General features: G+C 40.3%; 1 protein-coding gene across 6 annotated transcripts in view; it reads left to right on the top strand.

Annotated features, from left to right (window-relative positions):
* rap1gap2a (RAP1 GTPase activating protein 2a) overlaps positions 1-26280 on the top strand; it is an 80328-nt gene that overhangs the window by 15823 nt on the left and 38225 nt on the right. The window contains exon 1 of one of the 6 annotated variants that reach the window (XR_004554652.1): positions 19625-20349. The exons of 2 other annotated variants lie outside the window; for them this stretch is intronic. Coding sequence is in view for 2 of the 4 variants with exons in the window: in XM_034114756.1 (XP_033970647.1) it covers positions 20198-20349 (152 nt within the window). In the remaining 2 variants the exon portion in view is untranslated. Of the gene's footprint in view, positions 1-19624; positions 20350-26280 lie in introns of those variants that run through there. 3 more of the 6 variants (XM_034114756.1, XM_034114751.1, XM_034114752.1) reach the window with 3 other exon arrangements.

Below are 26280 nucleotides of genomic sequence, written 5' to 3'. Positions count from 1 at the left end.
GAGCCAGGCATGGAGGGAGGTGGCAGAGACAGTGGGTGAAACTGGTAGGTTTTCGTGTACTTCGTTTGAATGGACAGCTAGTAGGCATAGACAGTATTTAGCCAGCATGGAATGTTGTGTAAAATAGCACCATAGACATTAATGTCATAAATGTTCATCATATAAAGTGTGACATGTAAAACCTTGTATTCAATTGACAGGAGAGATTAATGTGATTGGTTGTTGGTCGCGTTGCTCGTGTAAACTCCCCAAGCTCAAGACACGCCCACTGCCAAGCGTCAACGCACGCCGCCGTGTGTAGGGGCCGTGTAGATAGATAGATAGATCGTACTTTATTGATCCCAAATTGGGAAATTGTTTTTGTGCACCATACTCATAGCACATAGCACATGTACAGTAAAGAAGTACGCAAATTGAGACGCAGCATTAGACTTCTTTCTGACAAGCTAGCATGACATGGTTGATACTCAAAACTGAGCCCACTACAACTGCTCAAAGACAAAATTAAACCGGTGGGGGATTACATTTCGTTTTCAGATTTTTGAGGACCCTTCCAGCAAGACTCGCAGGTCTCCCTTGAAAAAGAGATCGATGATCTCAATGGGATTCACCTGGTTAAATAAAGGTTTGAAATTAAATGAAGAGAAAGTAAACTTTACCACCAGCTGAAATGAATATGAGCAGTCTGACGTTTCATAACAGAAGTTGTTATGTGCTATTTGTTGGCAACTGCAATATCATCACAGCTGCTAATTAAAGGATTTTAGAATATTATCATATCCTCATTGGGGAAAGTTATACCCTATTTCATCTTTTCATCACTATTTGATACAGAACTGATCTCAGCGTGTCTTGTGTACATATTTTCAGTGTCTTGTCAATCTCTGTTGTGTCTCTCGAAGTCTTTACCAAACAATAACCAGCCCTGGCCCTGTTGCGAGGATGCTGTAAGTTACGCTCTGCAATGGCTGCTGTTACTGTTTTGTACACAAACACTTGACATAAGCTGGCGGCAAATTACAGCCCGTCTTCTCATCCAGGAGAAAGCAGGGTAGTTCAGAAAACGAGAAGGAGACAGATTGTGGGGACGGAGGGGGAGACTTTGTGCGTTTTGAATAGAAACAGAAGGATCAGGGGTGATAGAAGAGAGCAAGGAGACAATAATAGACCAGGGGAGACAGATCCTTCACTGAGATTGCACCAACAGATGGAAGAGGATAAAGTAAGACCTCCTTTACCTCTAACTTTCACCGTAGAGATGATTTTAACATCTAAAAAGGGAGAAGAGGGTCGGGATGGAAGAGAAACAATAATAAGAGAGGAGGAGGGGTGAAGACTGGAGGAGAGAACAAGAGATGGAGTCTCTCCTGGGAATAATGGGCTTTGGGTTGAGAAAGAGGGCAGAGGAAAAACGGAATAAGATGTCAAGAGGACGGTACTGGGGGTTATGAAATAAAATCTCTCTCACACCCTTGTCATTTTTCCCCTCTGTGGATTAAAGTGTGTGAGAGGGTGAATGCATGTGTGGCTTCTCTTTGAGGTCATCCTCAAAAAAACGTGAAAGCTGTTGACAGATGGTGGATGTGATGTTTTTGTCCATCCTCTCGTTCAGAAGCCTTTTCAGAGCTTTCTATCAAACTAAAAAATGTTTGTCTCTCACTTCTGACCATGTCTCTATCTATCTAAAATATGACTGTCTCATCTTGCTCTTATTTCCGGGCAACGGCGGTAGAATCAATGTTTTAGCTGCATTTTGCTCTTGTTCGTCTTTGTGTTTTATATCCACACACGCATACAAACGCACCTGCTTTCCCTGCAGTAGGTCAGTCCGTACATACATCAGAGGCAGGGAACAATGTCTCGCTCCGGCAGAGCTGAGCTCAAACACAATTTGCTTTCAAAGGAATAATTCATCTCCATATGAGCAACCCGCAGAAACGGCCTCAGCTTGTCCTTGCCTGCTTGGCCGATGGTTAAGGCCTGTGTTGATTGATCCTGGCAATTTACACCCGGTCACGACAAAATGAAATCACATTCTACAGAAAATGATGAAAATGTTGTGAGATACGCACTATTATGTAAAAGTGACAGCTGCCAAATAGTTGATAGAACTTTTTTTTCCAGGAGAGCAATTGGACTATTATTCCCTTTAACTCAGATTTAGCTTAAAGGTAGGGTAGGTACGTTTGAGAAACCGGCTCGAGATACACTTTTTGTTATATTCCATGGAATGCTCTTAACATCCCGATAGCAATGAATATCTTAAGTGCTTTGACAAAAAATCCATAAAAAAATTTCATCTGTGGAAGCCGTAATACTGTAAAAAGTACGACCAATCATTTTAGCCGGCCCGGCTAAAATAACTGGATGGCCTACCTGCCTGTCAGCCTTCCATCTGTGCACAAACTTATCTCGTGCCCTCATTGGTCATGTGCACGTTCGTGTGTGTTGGAGGAGGGGCTCTGTAAGGAAGTGGCAGATTTTCTCCGGTTGTGTATTTTCAAATTCTAGCGATCTCGAGCCGGTTTCTCAAACTTACCTACCCTACCTTTAAATGCTTGTTTTAGTGCAGTTTTTTGTAATGTTGCAAAATAGAAAGCTCTTAGTATGAGGACTGACTTAGCAGATATGTCTCGGAGAAGCGAATACATCCTGAGCTATCCTCCAAACGTTTTGAATGCTGTGTGTATTTTTTTGCAAGAGGCAAGGCAGAACATTGATTAAGCTAACTATATTTGATTTATGTCACGCATAGCATCAGAGAGGAAAACAAAGCACAAAGGGATCAAATACAGGATAATCACAATTTCACGGAAAATACAAGATAACTCAACTGAAATGTAATGTATCTACATAGAAGAAAAAACACTTTTTCGCTTATGTTATTGTACTTTAACCTGTCATAAATCCTTTTGCAGTGATTTTAACAATCAGTGACAAAAATGGCAAAAACCTGAGTACAGATTATGGCCAATTTCAATTTGCCAACACATCAGAGGCAGCGATGAAAACAATTGTGCTGTAAATAGCCCGGAGTGTGTGAAAATAATTGTCCGATGACATTACTGTGGCAGCTCAAGGCCAGTGTGCGTGGTGATTTGCAAACGACTGTCTGTGGTTTGACACTGTAATCAGCGCTGACAAAAGAAATAGATACATCACCATTCATCATCGCCCTGCATCACACTTTTCTCATTTCTCTGCTCTTACTTTGGGCCTGTGATGTCTCATTTGCATTTTATCTGGTGCTCACTTTCTCTTGTCACATGTCTTTAGTTTCCTCCTTCTTTTAGGTTCCTTTTTATTAGACTTTCTTTGTCTTTATACCTGGTTTGCAGTTTGTATCATCTTTGTCTTTTGATATTTTCTATACCTCTGTTAGATTTTCTTCTCTGTTAAATTCTTCTGTTTTATTCGTTAAAATAAGATGAACAAAATATTTATATTTGCCATGAAAAGTAAGTGATTATTTTCCTTAAATGTCAAATGTTGCTAATGCAGGAAGAGTCCACACCTATTTCAAAAGGGTAATAAGTAAGTAAGTAATCTATAAATGTCATTTGGAGCGGACAGTTTCTAATATTCTTAAAAGGGTGTGCTTTGCCTCTCTGATGCATGCTGGGATACGCTACAGCCCCAATGACCGTGAACAGGAACATGGATGTATAGAAAACACATCATTCCCCTCTTTCCTAACTTCTCTCCATTTCCTCTGTCTCAGATGTTTTATGACACAGGTGTGGGCCCGCTCTTCAGCTGTTACTGATTCACTTATGTCAAATCATTGATTTACCAAACAGAGACGGGTGACTGCATGATGAGGTTGAGGGTAGGGTCAGTCGGGCATTGATTTTTTTTTTCTGTCTAATTTTCTCAGACCCAAAAATAACTTTCATATACTGCTTTTTCCAACCCCACTTGAAAATCTATTTATTTAGCTTCAAAGGTGGGGTAGGTAAGTTTGAGAAACCGACTCGAGATCGCTAGAATTTGAAAATACACAACCGGAGAAAATCTGCCACTTCCTTATAGAGCCCCTCCTCCAACACACACGAACGCGCACATGACCAATGAGGGCACGAGATAAGTTTGTGCACAGATGGAAGGCTGACAGGCAGGTAGGCCATCCAGTTATTTTAGCCGGGCCGGCTAAAATGATTGGTCGTACTTTTTACAGTATTACGGCTTCCACAGATGACATTTTCTTATGGATTTTTTGTCAAAGCACTTAAGATATTCATTGCTATCGGGATGTTAAGAGCATTCCATGGAATATAACAAAAAGTGTATCTCGAGCCGGTTTCTCAAACTTACCTACCCTATCTTTAATTATTTGTTTCTAAATAAAAAAGAAGCAAAGTAACGTTTTGTGATATTATTTTATCATATACTGTATGTTAACGTTAAGAACTCAAAGTCGGTGTTATTGGTAAAGCGTTGGTGTGGGTTGTTAAGATTTAACTGACATCACAAGTTTACCAAGGCCGCCAAGTTTAAATTCAAATGTTACAAAAATGTGATTGGTGCAAAGCAAATCACTGATTTTTAATTGAGCACTGACCACTTGTAACCAATATAAAAACACTAACAAGTGCCGAAATGTAACTTGTGAAATAGCGACAGCTTTTTTTTGTTTGGCAGATTGAGAACATACATAGGTTTTTGTGGTCTTTAAAGGGCGACTGTGGCTGTCGTATTCCAACCAGAAGGTTGTGGGTTCGATCCCAGCCCGTGCAGTCAACATGTCGAAGTATCCTTGGGCAAGATACTTAACCCTGAGTTGCTCCCGATGGCATGGCCAATGGTGTATGAATGTGTATTAGTTAGTTCCTAGAGCAAGTGGCACTGCTCTGTATGAATGAGGTGTGAATGGGTGAATGACTTGTAGTATGTAAAGCGCTTTGAGGGGTCGTAAAGACTTGAAGTGCTATATAAGTACACTCCATTTACCATTTTAAAGGACATTGAAGAAATGTTCCCTGTTGCTCTGTGATATCTTAGGGCAACATAAATATAATATGTCCTATTATGTATGGCACCATGTATCCATCATGTTTTTGTAAAGTACATTCATTTAGTCCCATTTGTGAATATAACCGTCACATAGATCTTGTCATTGTGTTATTATAAATCAGGGGTGGGGAACCTTTTTCCTCTCAACGGCCATTTCAATTCTTTCAACATCCCCCAAGGGCTGTACAAATTATTGACCTCTGCTTAAAAATACTAAAATCACAGCCCATTCATTTTGCCTTTCTTTCATGCTGTGCAAAGAAAAAGCAACCTCTTAATCCAGATATCTTACCATGACTCGCGTATGCATGCATGCGCACGGTTGTGGCATGACCACCAAAACAGAAAGATATGGACACAAGATGTGTGCAAATGTATTTAGTTTCCTATCCATGTGGACATGATTTAAGTGGGGGGTGGACCTAACCTCCTCTAGGGGGGTCGGGGGGGCATGCTCCCCCGGGAAGATTTTTTTTTAAATTATGAAGTTAAAAGCATCAATCTGGTGCACTTTGAGAGCAACATTAAGAGATCTATGGATACCTCTCTCAACACCCATATGAAACAGAACTGTAAGCAGATTTTATTTTTATGGATATTTTACAAATCACTGTATTCTTGTTTATTAATAACAACTTTTTTTTTACTGTCATATAGTATTTTATACTTGTTTACTTTATTCTCTTATTTTTTTATAACTATAATGATCATATAAAGATGTGCCTTTACCTCACTGGTTGTAGAACAAGCTTCTTATATTCGTTAGCATAGCTAGCTAACCAGATGCTAATAACAACAAAGTTATTGACTGTATGATCAGTATGACAGATGAACAGATCGCCACTGGGCTTTCAACTAAAGACACAGCCACGCAAATACTGCGGCATGTGTACGGCTCCTTATGGGTAGGCCTACTGCAATTTCTGAAATGCTGGAGCGGCGTTCTGGTGCTCCCCGTCAGAACTACACCCCTGTCAGTCGAGACATATACCACGTGGTGACACGTAGGCTCGTGTTGTGTTCAAGGACCCTGACCTTGGCCAAGAAAAACAGGCACTTGCTTGTTTAATTATTTTGCGGTCTAGATTTCTTTAATTTCTTTCTTTGTTGCGTGTGTTTATAAATTACCTCGAGGGCCGTACCAAATGGTCTCGCGGTCCGTATACGGCCCGGAGGCCGGAGGTTCCCCACCCCTGTTATAAATGAATCCCTGATGAGTAGTATTCATTTGTCAAAATTCTGCACTCCCTGAACCAGAACCAGCCTTGGTGTTGCACACTGTCTGTCTGGGCTGTCTGTGTCACAGCCTATCTGGAGCCCAGACACCAATAGTCCTGCTGATGGACCATTCATCACACACCACTTTGGACGCTCTCGGGGCAAGAGAGCAGTTTGTAATAGCTGTCTGTGCTGTCGTGCTGTGAGTGAGTGTGTGTGTGTGTGTGTGTGTGTGTGTGTGTGTGTGTGTGTGTGTGTGTGTGTGTGTGTGTGTGTGTGTGTGTGTGTGTGTGTGTGTGTGTGTGTGTGTGTGTGTGTGTGTGTGTGTGTGTGTGTGTGTGTGTGTGTGTGTGTGTGTGTGTGTGTGTGTGTGTGTGTGTGTGTGTGTGTGTGTGTGTGTGTGTGTGTGTGTGTGTGTGTGTGTGTGTGTGTGTGTGTGTGTGTGTGTGTGTGTGTGTGTGTGTGTGTGTGTGTGTGTGTGTCTCTTCTGTTCTGCACCTCCGTTCTGCTCTGAAACTCACAGAACTTCTCCTTCATCGTGTTGATACTTCTTCACACTCACACACTCCAAAAGACAGTTTTATCACCATTTCCTCTTTAGTTTATCACTTGTATTTTTCCACAGCTAGGGCACAGGGAAAGTAACTGTGTGTGTGTGTTATAAACCTGTCTCCCAGCATTGTGCGTGTGCTCTCAAAGCCAATAGAGCCTCGTCATCAAAGACCCTTTGTGAAAGTTCAGTTCAGCCAATCCTGACTCTCTCCTTTCTGCAGCAACAGTGACAAACACTGTTTATAAACGGCAGCACCTGATGCTCCATCGATTCCTATCTTGTTGACTCATCCTTCATGATATTTGTTCCAGCAAACCTCTAAAGTCTAAATGTTTACTGCTATAATACGAAAGAGGGCCATCTATTTCAAGGGTTTACAATATTAATGAGTCAAAACACTAAAGGCTATTCAATTAGTACCAAAACAATAACATATTAATTACATTTCCTACAGTCTATGCCCAATGGAACCGGAAAGCTGTGATCAATCCTACGGTCTGCTGATAAAAGCTTTTACAGTCATTGCCTTAAACACCAGATGGCTGATGAATGTTGCTTTTTGTGGAAGATTCAGAAATACAAAATGGGTAGAACTGAGCAATGATGGCAATCGTGGCAAAATAACTCTTCAAATTGAAAAAATCTGATCGCAATCAACAGATTTCAAAACACATTTCCAGAATATGAGCAAAATAAATGCAAATTAATGCACATTTTCTATAAAAAGCTGCTGGTACCAATTCTCAAGGTGGCAAAGAAGGTGCAAAATGTACAATGTTTGTGTCTCCTTGTATTGTAATCCTTCCACGTTGTTGATCATTATAGCTGGTGCCATTACAGTATGTGTTCAGGATGTCCATGCATCTGCCCTTTTCTTGTGAATTTGATGACTCACTAATACATTGAATTTGGCACAAGGCTTTACTTGGACTCAGGGATGATCTGATTAGATTTTGGTGGTGAAAGGCTCAAGGTCTCTGTGACCTCACAAAACACATTTTTCGCTAGAACTAAAACAAAATCCCTAAACTGTTTACCTTGACTCTTTAGTAGAATGTCTAGTCACATGATCATCATTTTTCTTCATCAATATTTATTTTTGCTTATCCTCTTTTCATAGCAATTTTTATTTGATCAAACATGAGCTTTTCCACCATAACTAAGTGAACTTTTTGGATTGCCTGGTTTGCAAAGTCACAACAATTATAGTATGCAATCCCTCCCTTTGTTGGACAATTTATCAAGCACATCATGATACAGAAGCTGTAACGCTGATGTCTTTCTTTATAATTGTCACATATAAATGTCACAATACATTACTTTTTTGTTTTTTATAGATGCTTTATGTTTTGCTTCATGCACTGAGTCAGTTTGTTCCAGACTCAGACATGTGAGGCACAGATTTGTCTTACGGTTCAGTACAGTATGAAACAGCTAACAACAGCTGAGTTTTAATGAGCACATATTCTATCTGTCACCTTATATCACTCTTTAAAGCTGGCTCTTTATATATATATGTGTGTGTGTGTGTGTGTGTGTGTGTGTGTGTGTGTGTGTGTGTGTGTGTGTGTGTGTGTGTGTGTGTGTGTGTGTGTGTGTGTGTGTGTGTGTGTGTGTGTGTGTGTGTGTGTGTGTGTGTGTGTGTGTGTGTGTGTGTGTGTGTGTGTGTGTGTGTGTGTGTGTGTGTGTGTGTGTGTGTGTGTGTATATTGACCGTCACACAGCACACGTTCTGTCCCTCTCCTCTCCTCCTCCTCCATCTGTCGCCTCTTGACAAACACATGGTGTCTTGTTTGGCCGACTCAGCAAGGCCCCCCGGCTCAGTGTGCTACATGCATAGTCACACACACACACACACACACGCACACACACTCCTCCATCTCTCATGTATAGTTGTGTAAGATATCAAGACTGAGTGTGAATGGGATAACAAAAGCTCCGAGACTGTAGCAGATGGATGCGTGATATGGCACAGAATAATTAAGCTATAAGCAAAGAAAGACAAGAGATAAAACTGTAGTGCACTGTGGTCAACTCACAAGAGGCTGTTAGCATATTGGTCATGTGTGTCCTAAAAGTCTGCCAGAGCATAAGTCTCATGTGGAGGAGGATAATACACACAGGAGAAGGCCGATGGGAAGAGCACAAAGTCATAAACATGGTCACAGAGAACCACAGCCTCTGAAAGATCAACAGAGTGACTTTGTTTTCTACATGCATGCAGAGTGAGGGGGTGAGAGTTGGCTTTAGCTCACTGTGAATGCCCAGTCTTCTGTCTGTCACATAGACAAGTGACATAAAGATCTCTAGGATTACAGTTGATTATTAAAGAGCTACACATGCTGTAGAAAGAACCACTCTAAGTACCTGCAGCAATGCAATATAGCTCATTGTTTCTATAAATAATAGAAATAGCTCATTATTTCTATAAATAATAGAGGTTCTTCTTTCCTTAGGAATTGTGAGATTTTGGGAGTGTCTCAGGCGTGAAATCAAATCTGTGCATGTGTTAAATGTCTTAGTGCTCGATGTGTAATCCAACAGATGTTAAGGCTTGAGTAAAGCCTAATCTCTATCAGATAGAGTTGAGTTATTTCCCAATATCTATCCTGGATTATCAAACACCAGTGTTTCCCCTAGGTTTACTGCTTTGGGGTGCTGCCTGGCCCCCCCGGGGGGTGGTATATATATTTTGTAATCCTCTGGAGCAGAGAGAGGAGCTGTGGATTATTGTTATTTATTAATGCATCAGTGTTTCTTAGGGTCAAAAACACTAAACTCACAACTGAAAATGAAAGTCAGTCGTTATCCGAGTCAAATCTGCAGAAAATAAACAAGTTAGACACTGAAACATGCACATCAAGTTTATTTAATAAAAGAGCACATGTTTAATGTGAAAAGTGACCGTAGATAGATTACTTCAGTTGCAATTTGGTGCTATATAAAAAAATAATTTGAATTTCAGGGGGGGGCGCGGGGCTTCGTTGGCGGGGCGCAGCGCCCAGGGGAAACACTCTCTCAATCTAGTCGGGAAAGTAAAACACTTGTAGTTTAGTCCTCCACAAGTCTTTCATCAGCTAATGGCGCGTTTCCACTACACGGCCTCGCTCGGCCCCGCTCGGTATGGCTGGGCCTCGTTAGGACTGGCTCACTTTATGGCGCATTTCCATTACAGTTTAGGAACTGGGGTAGTATCTATAGTAACACAGTGTAGGCGGAGCCGTGACGTGATCTTCAGAGGACCCCAGAAAAACAACACAGCCGTTAGCTGTTAGCACTCAGAGCTCACAGCTCCTCATATATGTTCAGAAACTAGACAAAAGTTAAACAAGTACAAACCACAGACTCCCTGTGTCATGGTGAATACAGTCGCTGCTTTATTTATGTCTGTATAGGCCGTTGTTGTGAGTGTGGACGGTCGGAGCATATACTGCGTTAGCTTCGCCAATCTCCATTTAGAAAACAAGCATTTTAAAAGGTTTTTCGCCTGCCGTCTGTCTGCAGACTTGACAAAGCATTAATTCATGGTTTTTACTAACCGGTATCAGTATGTTGTTACTTCGGCATCATTTTGAAACGTGTATTACAATTAAATCACGGTCAAATATGTCCATCTTGTTGTAGTTGTTGCCCCCTTGCCAGCGACGCTCTCTCTAGTTTAGCATACTCAGCCCGACTCAGCCTCGTTGTCTCTGGCCCTGGACCCACGATTTTATGAGGCCAGAAAAACTGTGAATTAGGACCCGCCGGCCGGTACTAGGCCAAGTGGAAACGCAACCAAAGACGGGCCGCTGACATCACAGCCCTCTTAAACCGGGCTGCGGGCTGTAGTGGAAACGCGCCATTAAATTCATTTGACGTAGAATGGATTCTAAAGAAAAAGAGGCACAAAATGAACTTTAATGGCAATAACAACATGTTGAATGTTCGAAAGCTTCAACTTGACCGTAGACATCTCTTAAAAGACTTAAAAATAGATTTCTGACCTTGACTTCATGTTTATTCTGACACCACATGAATGCAGAAAAAGGTCCTGACTTGCAATGTGTACAAAAGCGGATGTGATTCGGAGCGCCACAAAATGAAATGGGTTTTCCTTGGCCCATGCTTCAACCTTCCAGCTAGTTTCATAAAAGTTAGGATAGTAGTTTTTTCTTATATCTGCTGATACAAAAAAATGTCATTAATAGATATGGAAATAGCGTTGGCAAACATGTGCCTGTTCACATATCCAACCGCAGCATAAGTATTCATTTTGAGTCCTGTTTTCAGGAATTAAGTCCAATATTCACTCTCTTGTAGCTCTATTTTGGTCTGCACAAACCCCTGAAGAAAATCTCTGGTTCTTTAGCTGCTAAATGCTCAACAGGGTTAACTGGCTTGTCGCTTACTGTGTCTGTCTGCTTGTTGAAGCTGGGAAGTTAGTTTACAGTACATTTTTAAGCTTTTTTTTAATGGAAATCTCTGCCTGCTGCCTCTAGTAAAGGATGTTGTTGAGCGTGATGAGAGTAAACCAAGACTGTGGGCCATAGACCAAAACAACAAGCTGAAAACTAAACTTATGGAGGAAATAGAAAGGTCAGATTGTTTCTGTCACTTTTCGCTGTAGTTAGTTGGTCTTAGTGTGTGACACCTTTTTATCAAAACAACATGATGCATGTGTCATGAACGCTTGATTTACCCTTACCCCTTACCCTTCTCTCGAACAGTGGTTATATGAACCTTTACACCATTGGTCTGATTAAGTCCAGCCTTTGTCAAGGTTTCAAGTACATTTACTCTTAAACTGAGAACCCATTAGAGAGACAAAAGGCGGTGAACAAAGGGGAACTTGTGTTCAATGGTGAGAAAGTCGGTTTAGGATTACCTGAGTGAAACACTATAGTACTACAGTAGTATTGCGTAAACTGATAAACAGCACACTTTCAGGGATACTTTAATTTTGATCAAAATATACGATTTTCTGGTCAAAGGTCAAGGTCATCATGACCTCACATCTGCCAAATTCTTGTGAACATGTTATCTCAGAAACACAAACTGTTTTTGGTCCATAACCCAAGAATCAATACCTTAATGTTGACACTAAAATAGGTAATGACTTTTCAGACAGACATGGATGTTAACTGACACCCACTAATTGGTACTGGCAAACAAACGCAATGCGGTAATTATAGTTTATTTTGTGCTATGTATTTTTATTTGTGTTATTGCATACATGAGCAATGTGGATATACATTTTTCCGAGCCATCCATATCTTACGTTTATTGTTAAATCAGATATTACATCCCAGTAGGCGTCTAAATTAACATAACAAAAGAATGCACATAAAACCCAAAACTGAACAAAGCCCAGGACATTCACAGAGAGATCTCCTCATTCCTTGGATCTCAGAGGCAGCTTTGGAGACATACAGTAAGAGGGAAAAAAGCGAAGTCAGGCGCCCATAAGCGAAATATGACCCTTGATGAAATGTAAGACGTTTCAGGGTCTCAGGCTTTCTTTCCAAAGCCAGAAAAAGTAATCAGAGTCTTTGTTGATTTCATTAAAAACCCTGAAGAAGAAAATTCCACTGATCCAAGGATCTGTAGCACTTGCATAATAGGATATATCAAATTACGCTTCATGAAAATGCTCACTCTACCACTTAGGTTTACTTACTTACCACATATATATACTGTATCTGCTTGCAATATAAACCATCCAAATACATGTGAGGGAAAAACGTTAGGGTAAGAGAAGTATACGAGCAATTCAGAAGAGCATACAGTGGAATATACGGAAAGGACTGTAGAAATGCATTTTGCCATCCATTGCTGCCAGTTGTTGTTTAAACTGTTCATCACTGAGCTAAACTCATTGCTTCCCATGTCACTTATAATGATATACAGTATATGCTTGTGGTAACATGTTTGTTTGTGGGTGTGACTGTGTTATTATTTTATGTGTGCATTACTTATGTAAGAGCAGTTTCCCTGCCTTGGTACAGTGTCTGAGTAATAACTCACTTTTGTTACCTTGCCTTGGAAGAAAACGCAGCATGCTGCAGTGAAGCTTTCTTAAAGTAATAATCCTACAACCTCTGTGCTTTGTTTGCTGCTCTTTTGCTAATATGGTACGACAGTGATTCATGAAGCTTTTACATTTTGAAACAGCTGTCAAGTACTTCTGGGAAAATCCTATCACTCGGTTGAGGATTTATTTGCATGTTGCCTGCAGAGGAAATGGGTAGCATGAGAAGCTACAGCTGCCACGGCTGGAAAGATAAATAAGAGCTCCACACTTAAATCTGATTAACAGGAAAACAAGAGAAAAGAAACAAAAGCCTAATTGTACAGAGGCAATGTGCTGAGAAGGAAATTGATGCATTTGCTTAAACATCCACTTCGCTGTCTCCATTTCTTCTTTATTATAAGGCAAAGTTGAGTGCCTTTTATATTATTATGCTAAATGCAAATACATATGCATTTAGCATCGATTCAGTTTTTTAAAAGCAAAAAGAACAAAGACTATTAGATGGGAAATTACTTTGTTGGATATAGCAGGCATTAACTGGCACATATTACAAATAAAACACAAATCCAGAGTCAAGAAAATATACATTTTTTAGCGATTAGATTTTTGTTTTTGTTAAAAAATACATGAAAAGACAACAAAAGAGCTCCAAATTGAACTTTCTGAGCCTATTATTGGCATTTGGCTTCAAGGCGTTTTTACTCCTACAGTATATACGATGTTAATCCTAAAAATACAGTGTATATTGATGCATTTATAAAAGGTTCAGTCATGAACTAAAACAGCTTGGAATTGTACGTTTTCCCAAACTAATCAAACATGTGACAAAAAGAGAAGTGGTTGGGGATTATTTTCAGCGGCGTATTAATTCACATTTAGTGCTCTAGTGAGTATCTGGGGCAGCTGGATGCAGTATGTGAGAGTTAGTGTTCATGGTAATGAGGCTACATGTTACCCAGTGCAACAGTGTGGCTCCTTAATGTGGCTGTAATTGTTTTTGGACCACAATGGAGCTCTTTGGCTCAGAGGAATAAACTAGTAGTGCTTCGGCTACACAGGCATTACTCATCTGTAGGATCAAATAATTGTTGGTTATGTTTTTTTAAGTATAAATACAGTATTGCTTCTTTTCTACAGTGCATATAATAATCTGGCATTCCACCCGGGCGCTATACTTCTAATTTTAGCTAAAAGAGGAAACACAAGTGGTAACTGCTGACCTGACTGCACACACACTTTAGAGTGGGAAATTATACCGAATTAGACATGAGTTGAACAGAAAGAGGAACAGTTTATGATTTTACAAGAGACTGTGCGGAGTGCTTTATGGGTTTATGTTTATAGTAAACTCCTCTATAAATCACTTGACACAGCCTTTACTTTAGGTCTGTGTTTGTGTTTGAGTGTAATGCATGTGTGTGATCATACCTGTGTGTCACCGTACTTGTAGTGCTCTCAGTAGTTGGGACAAATGGGCCTTCTTGATGAAAGTACTGGGGAAAGGATCAGCATGTACTGTTCAAGGGATGAAAGTACACAGAGAGGGGTGATGAAAGGAGGTGTGATACAACGTGAGCAGGTAGGCAGTGAGGGGTGGACTAGTCTATAAATTGATGCAGGTTCTTAGTAACAGATTACTGGTTATCTAATAGAGGGTGATCAGTGATAACATATTCTGTCAAAATAATCACATTTAAATTACTTTCCTCCACTCACTGTGCAGATTGGACAGGAGTTATCAGTATACTGTTATCCAGGGCCGTCCCTCCCTACAGGCCGATCATGCAGACTGCTTGGGGCCTCACCTTGCGGAGGGTGCCTCAACTGAGCCGAAAATGCGACGCACCTATGCGCTTATGCGGCGCAATTAGTGTGGCGCGGCACTAGCTCCACTAGCACCCCCCCCCCCCGTCGACACTCGCGAACCAGAGGGCCTCATCATATAACTTTGCGTGGGGCCTCATGTTGGCCAGGGACGGTAGTTTTGAGTAAGCTCAAAAATTATTCTTACAAAATCAAAATGTCCTTTTTTTTTCTACAGAAGTCTCCTTTCATCTGGTATACCTACAGTATACTATAGATGACTGGAATACTTCTGATGAGGACAAGTGAGAGGAAGAGATAGGGGGCAGGATATTGAATGAGGGGAATATTAAGGAATAAAATCCGCAAGAGTGCAAGAAAAGAAATGCAGTATGGTTTTAAACATTTGGATGACAAGAAAGCTCCTAAGAAGGCTTCAACATGGCTGAAAGTATGATATCTAACGTAGATACAGCCTTTGCAAAATTCTTTATTACATTAAGAGTTAAAAGCCACACCAAATGAGAAATGGAAAGTCAAACATTTAATTGGATTTGTTTAGTTTCTAGAGAAGATCATTAGTAAATGAAATCAAACAATACATGTCAGACTTTCTCCCTCTAATTAAAGTGATCAAATACCAATTGAATATCACTGAAATGTCCCCAGCACCAACACACAGAGGAAGGAATTGTCCACACTACTGTAGCTTGTACTGACATGACAAACAAAGCCTTGTGAAGACTAACCAAGTTTCAAAACGTTGAGTATTCAATACTAACTCAAACCGCAATATCTCTGAAATACCAACATTTGAAATAGTTGTTTCCCCAGTCCACTCTACATTAAAAACAACATAAGAGATAGCTCAATGTGAACTTCTCATACCCAAACCATGAGATCCCTACATTGATAAGGGAGGGATGGCCTTTCCTTCTATTTACTTTCACAGCTCACCATTTGATTTATATGACAACATGACATTTACGAGGTAATCTCTTATTTATAGTACGTTTGACATTTACCTTTGAACCTTATTTCTTCATAAACATTGGACTCTTGTTCATGCCTGGACTACAAACACAACTGTTTCTGTCTGGTGGAGCTAAATGTAGCGCTACACATCTGCAGAAAATCAAACACAAGCACACACACAGACTTTTATACACCCATGATAGTGAGGGATTTAAAATACAGTACCGATCATTATTTTTCTCTTATATAAAAAGAACAAGGAGGATTGGGAAAAAAAGGAATTGAACTGCAGAGGAAGGTAATGAGTGTGTGATGTGTGTATTTGTGTGTCTGTGTGTCTGTGTGTTGGGGGATGGAGTGGTTACTCAGCAGCAGTGAAGGTCATTTTCTCCAGCAGGCTTGACGCTGGGTCAAGCATTACTGTATGAGTACACGTATATGTGTGTGCACAAACACGCGTCATAAAATACCTTTTATGACGCGTGCCAAAATGCATTTTGTTTACTACATGGTGTATCTCAGAGTTAAGCATGTCATCTATATATGTGTGTGTGTGTGTATGTGTGTATGTGTGTGTGTGTGTGTGTGTGTGTGTGTGTGTGTGTGTGTGTGTGTGTGTGTGTGTGTGTGTGTGTGTGTGTGTGTGTGTGTGTGTGTGTGTGTGTGTGTGTGTGTGTGTGTGTGTGTGTGTGTGTGTGTGTGTGTGTGTGTGTGTGTGTGTGTGTGTGTGTGTGTGTTTCCCGTAATAGATTGAGCAGCAAAGAGAGATGACGTTAGAAGACTGGCATCTGTTTGTTTGGGAGACACTTGAGAAGCTGTGAAGTGACAGGAAAGGCTGCTTGGCACCATTGAGAGACACATGAGTGTTTCAGTGTGTGCAATTAAGAGACACAGAGGGTTAGTTCTGTACATGCTTACCTACACTTCAAACCGACAAAGTGGTCAACCGTCATCGATTTTCACTCGAATTACAAAAACCAACATGTCATTTTGCTTCAAGTTAGGGTGAATTATTGCTGCAACACAATATAAAGGATTAATCATAATTACTGTTTTCCAGCCACAAACAAAAAAAATACATGTTTTTATATTTCATAAGTCCATTCCAGTTCCCAATGTGTCAAAAATAAAACTAAGATTAAGCCACCTTGTTGCCCAGAATTGTATTCCTAGTAATAAGGCTTTGCGCAGAATGTGGATTATCTTTCTAGGAGAGAGTTAAATTGAACAGTTGCTTGGATTAATAAAATATGAAAAACCCAAATAATTAATAGGATGCTGCCTTTTTGGTTATTGGCGGCCTTATCTGAGGGTTGTTGGAGGATTTTATGGATTTGGGACTCTTTGGCCTTGCAAGAAACCTATACAACTCTGTATAAAAATTAAATAAACAGATGACTGAAGGAATAAACACTTTCCTTTCTCAAAAAGATGAATCAGTGAATTTCCTCGTTAATAGCCTGCACGTACAAACTAGACTATATCTACTCTGAATGTTTATTCAAGCTCAGAAGTGTACTGGTGCACCTTTGTGAGACTCACAGGAACATTGTCACACCTGTGGGGGGGTGTATCAGTGTGTGTGTGTGAGTGAGAGAGTGAGAGAACGGGGAGGGGGTGATTGGAAGAGAGTGAGTGGTGTTTTTGTGTCTGAAAGTAAAATGATACAGGTGTCTCATTTCCCCCCCTTGATGACGCACTTACAGTAGGCCCTAGTGAAATGCCCGTGCAACTGCTAGTGTATGTGTGAGGGAGAGAGAGAATGTTTGTGCATGTTTTTTGTTCTTGTTTTTTTGCAGTTGATCTCTTGGGAAAATGTGATAGTCCAGTTGAGCTTTTTTGTGAGTTTGGAAAATCCTCAGGTGGCTTTAAGCAAGGAAGCCATGATCTGTTGAAAAAAACTAACTGCAGTTTTTGGAAGCAAATGTTTTTGTTTTCCTCAAGAAAGGGCAGTAACTTAAAAATCTACCAAACCTTTTTTATTGGTTGGGTCTCAAGGGTTTACAGCCTTGGGGGTCCTCTGGGCAAATACTCTGGCAGCTCTGCAGTTGCTATAGCGCTGACAATACACAGGAAAAGCAATGCATTGGGAAAATGGGGACCCTCAATTTATTGTTGTGTTTGTTGCTGCTGTTTTCCCAGCTGAATCTATTCCCTGGTTGCTGTCTGAAGCATCAAATCTATTCAGATGTCTTTGTCTCCTTTCTTGAGTGATGCATTTTTCTAATTATCCTCCAAACAAGGAGTCTGTGACGCTCCATTTCAGCTTTTCGAAAAACATTATCCCCATTTGCCAGTGTCACTGATGTGCATTGTGATTCACTGTGTATAACTCTGCAGTGTCAGGCTTTCATGTTGCTTTATGTCTTTGTCCTTGTCCGTCTATAGATCTTTGCTGCCACGTGAGAAAGTCATAATTCACGCAGCTATTTTGAACTTGAATTGAAAGATGTGTAATATGTATGATGTAATAATATAAAAACCCTTTTTTGAGGAACTCATTAGAGAAATGAGCAAATCCGTGCAGTAAAGGCCGACTGTAGAGCTGTGTAATGAGACGGAAGAAAGTTAACAAATCTCGCAATGGTGCAAAAAGGTGTTACAGTTTCTATTAACACATGAAATCCATTGTATTATTAACTGGAAACATAACGGTTGCTTCCTGTATACCAGGATATGTATGTGTATAATGCTTGAAGACTAATTTAGTATCTTTGGAAATACTTACTATTCACTTTCTTGCTGAAAGTTAAATAAGACGAGTGATACTGTTCTAATTTATGTCTGTGATGTATACAGTAGGAGCCAAAAGACGGTTAGCTTAGCATAAAGACTGGAGATAACAGAAAAATACCATACTGGCTCTGTCCAAAGGGTGAAAAAATACAAACACTACCTCTCAAGCTCACTAATTATATTTTGTTTGTCAAAGCCATACAATGACTTCAACGTAACTAGGCGCCAGGCAACCATGGACTCCTGCTTGCATTCTTAATGCTAAGCTACGCTAACTGTTCCCTGGCTGCCACTTGATGTATTCAACAAGATCAAATCAATTACTAGTAAAAAACCCTTCAGACTAATTATACAAAAAACAAATAAAAGAAAAAAAAGGAATCAAAATGAATCAATTAATGATGAAGCAGCTTGTTCTGTTAAAAAAAACGTGTAGATACTATTTAGAACAATTTAAAAATAATGCTAGCTAATGCTACTAGAATGATTGAGTCAATTATGAACCCAGCACTCATTCACTCGCTCACTCAGTCAATCCCTAACAGAGAGGAAGAAAATAGGAGGCATTGGTTGAAACACAACACTTTAGATCAATATATTTTAGGGACCTGACTACTTTAGCTCTGTCCAGTGATCTGTAGAAGAGGAAAAGCACTCGGACTCAAAATGGACAGAAAACACAGTGGACTGTGAAAAGTGAGAAGCATGCTGACAGTTTAATAGTGGGAGGAATACAAATACAGGTAAATTGGAGAAAATATGTGGCACGACAGGATAATAGTAGGCATAGAACAAGAAATGCAGCGTGAAGAAACGTGTTATCTTTTTCCCTGTGTGTCTGTGCACAAAGGAGAGCATGTCAAATTTGGTGAAATTATATTTTCTTCATGCGGTGTCATTTAATCTCCTTTCATTTTGTGAGGTTATATTTCAATTCTAATGTCCTTGGCAACGGCACAGAAGGAAATAGGCTGATAAGCCTGTTTTGAATTGAGATTTCACACAGAGGGACTTATGTGTGTGTGTTTGTGTGTGTGTGTGTCAGAGAGAGAGACGGTGTGCGCCGGTTGGCATGCGTGTGCAAATGAAAATAAAATCAAGCATAGATAGATAGGTCAGTGAGACTAATATAACATTATTAACAAGGGCAGGGAGAGATAGAGGGAAGCAAAGAGTAGAGGGGGAGGAGGAGGAGGCGGTCCTTTTACCAACTCCATCCAATCAGATGAAGGAGGGAGGGGCTCAGCAGTCAGGAAGGAAGGAGCAGAGCAGCAGCAGCAGACACAGAGGGAAGAAACAGAGCATGTTACAGAAGGAGGGAGATGTTGGAAGGTAGAGGAAGGTAGACAGAGAGATGCTGTGCCATAGTGTGTATGTCTGCATTGCTGTCAGTAGCGCCACTCTCCATCCTCTCGTCGGGGACCATGATGTGTTATGGAGCTCGGATGCACAGGTTCGCTGCTCATGCAGGGGATGCAGATAGAAGTTCACCTTGAGCCGGAGTCCAACATTGTCTGTCTGGACCGCTGGGATTACAAGAAATGCGCATTGTTTCCGACACAAAGATCAACAGAGATTTAATCGGATCTGACCACCTGCCAAACCAAAAGTGGCTTCAGATATTTTAACTTTTGGATTACTGGTCCAGACCTAAACCACAACAGAACTGAGAATCCAGGGTCAGAACTCAAACAGGTACTTGCTCGGCTGAAAGTTGCCAGCTGTCTCTAAACCAGACAGCTTTCAGAACCAATATTGTGACATTCCCAACTCACACTGGAAGCCCGCAAACCCAAGCCGGTCCTGCAGCCCGGGGACCCTGGAGCTGGCCTGACCTTGGATTGTCTGTCCCCCGAACCCCTCCTGGCACCGGCAGAGACCCCCAAAATGTCTCAGACCGGAGGACGAATCCACAACAAAAAGGCTGGCATTCGGGCTGCTGTGATCCTGATCGGACTCCTGCACAAGTCTCGCAAAGCCAAGGAGAAGGAGAGAGAGAAGGAGAGAGACAAGGAGAGAGAGAAAGAGGAGAGCGAAGGGTGGGTGAAGTTTGTCCCGTTTTGTGGTTTGATGAGGAAGGCATGCTGGGTATTTTACGTTTAGCTTAAGATCAAACAGGCTGCAGTGCAGTGTTGCAGCTGGGATTGTAAAGAAAACTTTATTACCCTGTAATGTCATTGTTAATTCAGAGGCATGGGGCACTTTGTGGTTCAATGAGATTCCATCTGCAGTTTTATAATCCTAAATGTCCTTTTATAAGAGTTAGTGTGTCTTATTTATATCTTAGTCAATGGAAATAACAGACTTGAAAGAAATAGAAAGGTAGTGAGGATTGTGGGTGAAAAGAGGTTGAGTCCTTTTCAAGAGGCGACTGAGAGGAAAGAAGCAAGTGTTCAACAAGGGAGATGTGTCCAATGAAAAGGAAAAGCTGCAGAGCAAAGGTCATCCTTCCTTTTCTGTTTATATTTCTAGTTTTTGATGCATAAACTAGCACCAATTGACACTTGTTGATGCCTGCTATAATAAAGAAACCCTTCCATTTGTTTAGGGCAGAGTCGTGGGTGAGCTCAAGTTCAATAGGTGAGCTGCGAATTATAGTGGCGAAAAGAATACAGTAATTTACTGCCTACACCCAAGCTGTAAACAGCAGCTGTAAATATGGGATTGAAGCAGGCTTTTAAATTACTTTATTATGGACTATGAAGATTAAAATGAAAGCAACAAAACAATGCCTTTCAATCTCTTGAGCTCTTCAGGTTTGTATGATGACAGTTAATACCAGATTGTCAAGACCTTCAGAAATTGCCACTCCAATTTCCCCAATAAGAGGATTTCCCCTGCATGCTGTGTTGTGTCCAGATCATCTTACTGCTAATACTACCTACGATGAGTGCAGTCAATATGACCCATGGGAATATCCCACCTGATAGCAAACAGTGTACAAGGTTGCCTGACCTGTTTTGACTGAGCTAACATTAGCAGCTTGCACATACAGTTACATTGGGATCTCAGCAGAAGGTTGTTGCAGAATGAGTTTGAATATTGAGGAGCAAATAGACAGATAAGAACTGCGCTGCCAAGCAAATATCACACTATTTGTATACATATTTATAATTTCTTCTACTTCTGCACTGCCTGAGAGTTCTAGCTACAACATGTCACTGCCTACTTCAATGTATGTGTGGCAAACAGGAACATGCAAATGAGCCTCATCAGGAGAAAATCAGTTTCATTCACTAAGATCAGCGCTTATTACCACCTGAGGCTACAGTGAAATTATCAATAACTCAGGATTGCAGAATTATTTTCTAAAGGCTCTCAGGCAAAGATCTTTCAGTGAGATTTTCTTGTGTACTCATCTTCTTTAACAGTCTAAAAGTGAACGACAATAACCCATGTCAGACCGGTATAGTACATTTGCACACGAGTTATCTCTGTCACGTTTCAATTCCTTGTCTGGAGTTTTGAAGATTCGCTTCCACAATTGTTCAGGACCTATAGCTTACGGCGTTCAAATAAATGTTTCAATTGTTTTCTGGCTTTTTTCTCCCTGCTTTTTTATTTAAACAACAGCAGAAAAGGCACAAAGGAAGTTCAATATCTTTTGTGAATCACCTTAAGCGGTAATCCATTCTGTCTGAATGTCATCACGGTGAAGGATGTACAGTGTGGTCTGTGTTTCAGGTTCTGTGTGTGTGTGTTTATGTGTATGTTAGTGTGTGAATGTGTAGGTTTGTTTGTGTGTGTGTGTGTGTGTGTGAACACCTGATAGGCAGCACTGAATGCACTTTGCTACTCTGTTCTAATAGCCTGGACCAAAATAGGCTACATGGAAATAGACTGTAACTCACTTTGCAAACGCTGATAAGTTTATCTGACCTCTGTGTGTGTGTGTGTGTGTGTGTAATTTAGTTTTATATAGTGTACAATTAAACCCTTGAGGCGAGGCTGGATTAGCACTTGTGCTTTCAGGGTTAATTGTGTGACAGCTGGTTTGTGGTGATTTGATTATTTTTCTTCTAAGATGATAAACACCTGTTATATTACCTAATCCTGAAGTCTCAGTTTTTATAAGGAAGCAAACCTTAATATTTTAGTTGATAGAATTTCCACATTGTGTATAAATATGGTGTCTTTAATAAAACAATTCAATACACAGCAAACCTGCAGCAGGAGATTTGTGCTTTCTATGGCTCTGGGCAAAATATGTACTTGAAGGCAAAAAGGTCAACACACAGTGACTGGGAGGAAGGGGTTGTCAGTCGGGCCCAAGCACTTCTTATTTAACCCAAGGGCCTTATATTAATCCAGCCATGCCTGGAGGCTATGTGTCATTTGTGAATGCAACAAAACGGCAAAGTCACATTCTATCATGGAAACACATTTTCACCAGAAGTATGTTTTGAATGATTCTTCTTGATATCTCCTCATGTCAAATCATAACAGTACAATGATGTCTAGATAGCATAATTATCCAGAGGGAAGATATGTTAGGTTCTTAAACGTAAGCAGCCTTATATTAAAACAATAAATACAATGGAAATTAAAATACAGACTGGCAATAGGAAACACTTTGCATAGACTGCTACAGACTTTTTCACCACCTCACTTTTCTGCAGAGAACATGTGAAACTGTCATTTTCTTTTAACAACACAGAGTGAAGTCCATACACAAACGCACAGACATACAGTTTCCCTCCTTGCTTGTTTCTTCTGTGTATTCCTCTCACTCTTTATCCCTGCGCTGATACAGCCATAATGTACATTTGCCTTCCATTAAGTTGAACAGCATGAGGTCTGCTGCTTGTCTCTGAATGTTTATATTATACCCTCCATGCATTCATGTCCTCTGCAGCTCATTTATCTTCAGCTGCAGACCTGTTTTTTGTCAGTGTGTGCTTGTGTATGTTGTTTTTCCATATGTGTGTATGCATTAGTTGTGTTCAGGCAGTTCTTATGCAACAAATGGCTGAACGGTTATGATTGCCTGTCGGTTTGTGGTACAGTCTGTATAGGTAAGAGAGAGATAAACAGTTTTTTGATAGTTTTTAAAACTTTATTTATAATCTCAGTATGGTGCTAGTATTTTACAATCATAATCCACACTGTGTACCTTCCATCATCATGGCGTTCTATGTAACATACTGGAGAACTACTAACTACATACATGAGTCGACAAGAGAAACAATATAAGATTGATACGTCATCGTCAACGTAATTTAGCAAATTGCAATATTGAATTAGCATGTTCTATGAATGCACTGGCCCGGTGCTACGCTACCTCCTGTTGATTACGGGGAGTTGGAGAGTAATTGCACAGGAAAAAGCATGACCTTCACTATAAGTGGAGGTTTTCTGGCTCACAAAACTGCATTAAGTGGTTCACTGTAATGTATAAGACTGATTCACTGTCAAACAAGGGGAGAAAATGTCCACTTCGTCTGTAAATTATGCTTCAGTGCTGGTGACTATAACCACAAAAGGGCTGAGCAGATGCTTCATAATAAAAGCCCAAATGAATTCCATTTGCTGAACGGCTTCACAGGGAAAGGTTGTCGCAGATGCATTAACAGCATATACATGTAAATGGGAATTGGGGCTGCTTACATTTATAAGGAAACTTGTTAAATTGTTTTATCTTTCTCTGGTATTTTTCATCTAGGATCCCAATGTTGAAGGATTTTTTTCAATTGTAGAATCATCAAAACATCCTCTAGCCTGAATAATGATTGCAGCCAACTTGGCACACCTCCTTTCTTGCTTCTTTATAAGCAATGTTTCTACTTGTCAGGGTCATTTGGGTTTTATTTTTCAGCTGTGAAAGACTCAAGGAGACCCTTTTAATGGAAATACCTCTGAAATCTGGGGTTTTTGATGGTGGGTTTTATAGACACAAAAGCAAGGACTTTAGAGCTTTACATCTCTCATACAGATGCCTATATTGTAGGTACTCAAACCAGAGAATTATTTGAAAAACACATCTTTACATAACATGCATTCAATTGAAAAGTCTGAAATCACTATGTGACCACGACCAGTAGTTCACATGGTCTTCAAACTGAAAACAGCTTATGCATGGATTAAACAAACAACATTTCACGTGTGATACTTGTTTGAGGTGCTGTTGGCATAATTTTGCTTCCAGGTTATCTGTTTCCACCTGTTTCCTGTCTTTATGCTAAGCTAACCAACTGTTTGCTCGCTTCAGCTTCAAACTGCTTCTTAGAATCCTCCAGAAAACTATTTCTGTGTCTACAAAATGGGTCTTTCATGTGCAATTATTCCAAACAACAAATATATTGTAACCACACCCTTATATGTCCCAATATGCTAATGGACTTTATTCTGAGAGGTGTTGCCATGTCATGTGCACAGAGGGAATTAAACAATTAAACATCTCATTTAAAAATGTTTTACTCAACAATGGAAATAATAATATAAGAAATGCCAATAGCTGTGCACCAACATGTGCTGTCTGTGCATATATACTGTATATATTGTATAACACAACTGTGGGCTGTTTCAGGTCTTAGTGACTATTATCGTTCTCTCTTCAATTCAAATCCCTCTTCAGTTCACCGCAGGTCTTTCTCACCTCCCATATATTATTTATAAGAACACTTGTCAAAGTAATAGTGAGGACAGGAACATCATAAAATGTGCTGATGATTCGGTTCGTCGTCAGCCTACACGCACGGTGTGGAATAAGATCACCGGCCTGTGGAGGAGTCTTTCATCCTGTTCAATGTAGCAAACACTGAGGACATGAGTATTGATTTTTAGAAAGTTGTCCACTGCTTTAAATGGCTTTTAGTAAGGGAGAGGAAATAGATCTGGTGATACGAAACTCAATGAGATTCCTAAAAAGTGAAGCTGTGCGTATCATCCTGAGGAAAAGACATGTCTTTTAAGGTTTTTCTCTGCTTTGAGGATGTTTTAATTATAGAAGCATCTTTGCCTCATCTTGATTTAATGTTGCCTGACATGGAAATCGTTACACAGGCAGGAAGAACATGCTTAATGTGACAGGAGACAGTTATACGGGTGAGTCAGACACTGATCAGGGATATTTACTGGAAGCCCATACATTGTCCTGCACAGAGAATTTAAGATCTTGCCTTCAGGTCCCTACTGAACGTTGCCATTGATGACCTTTGTTAGTCTAAACATGGAAAACTGTCCCGCGTGCACATTAATAAACAATATCTTCTTTCTTTTTCGACACATATTTTTGTAGAATCTAACACTTGATATGATATTAGTTTTTTTCCTCTCCTGTTGTTTTTAATCATTTGTTATGGTCTCACAGTTTTGAGTGATTGTCCCAGTGGTCTGATTTGTTTTGGTGTTTAAACCCAGCACACATTTGATATTTCCCTCTGGGGTAAATAGATTGATTTGATTTGACAGTTACACAAGTATCTCAACAGTCGCGGTCCCCAAAGAGAAAATCTCATCAAACACTAGTCAGTGGTCTATCTCTTTGAGGGCCCTTATTATGAAGATGTTGTGGATCTTCTGCAGAGCATAACAACATAAATTAGAATATTCAAAAATCAGCGCTCTCTCTCTTTGAAGAGCTTCTGAAAATGTCTATGTTTATCCAAATGCATGTACGCTTCAAATGTAGCTTTTTTTGGTGAAATTGACCAGCTCAGGATTAGAGCCTCTCGTATACCATCCAGCCGGGCTCATGGAGTCTGTGTAACTGTGTCCTGCAGAAGCCATGTGGTTGTTGAAATGTTTGGAGATTAACAACTGAGAGAATAAATTACGCTAGCAGCTGGTCGCAGCTAAAACCCATTTCTCCGACACACTGTGAGCTGCGACACTGCAGCCAGCCCGACAGTTGTCCAGAAGAAGGAAATGACACACATGCACACAATACAAGGCACGTCTGTAGTTTCTACTTCTGCTGTGTGACTGCACACTGATTCAATCTAATTTAATAACAAATAAACCGGGTAAAA

Source organism: Trematomus bernacchii, unplaced genomic scaffold (assembly GCF_902827165.1).
Source record: "Trematomus bernacchii unplaced genomic scaffold, fTreBer1.1, whole genome shotgun sequence".
Taxonomy (NCBI): Eukaryota; Metazoa; Chordata; class Actinopteri; order Perciformes; family Nototheniidae; genus Trematomus; species Trematomus bernacchii.
Note: the sequence above shows the minus strand (reverse complement) of the source record. Positions and strands in the feature narration are given on the sequence as shown.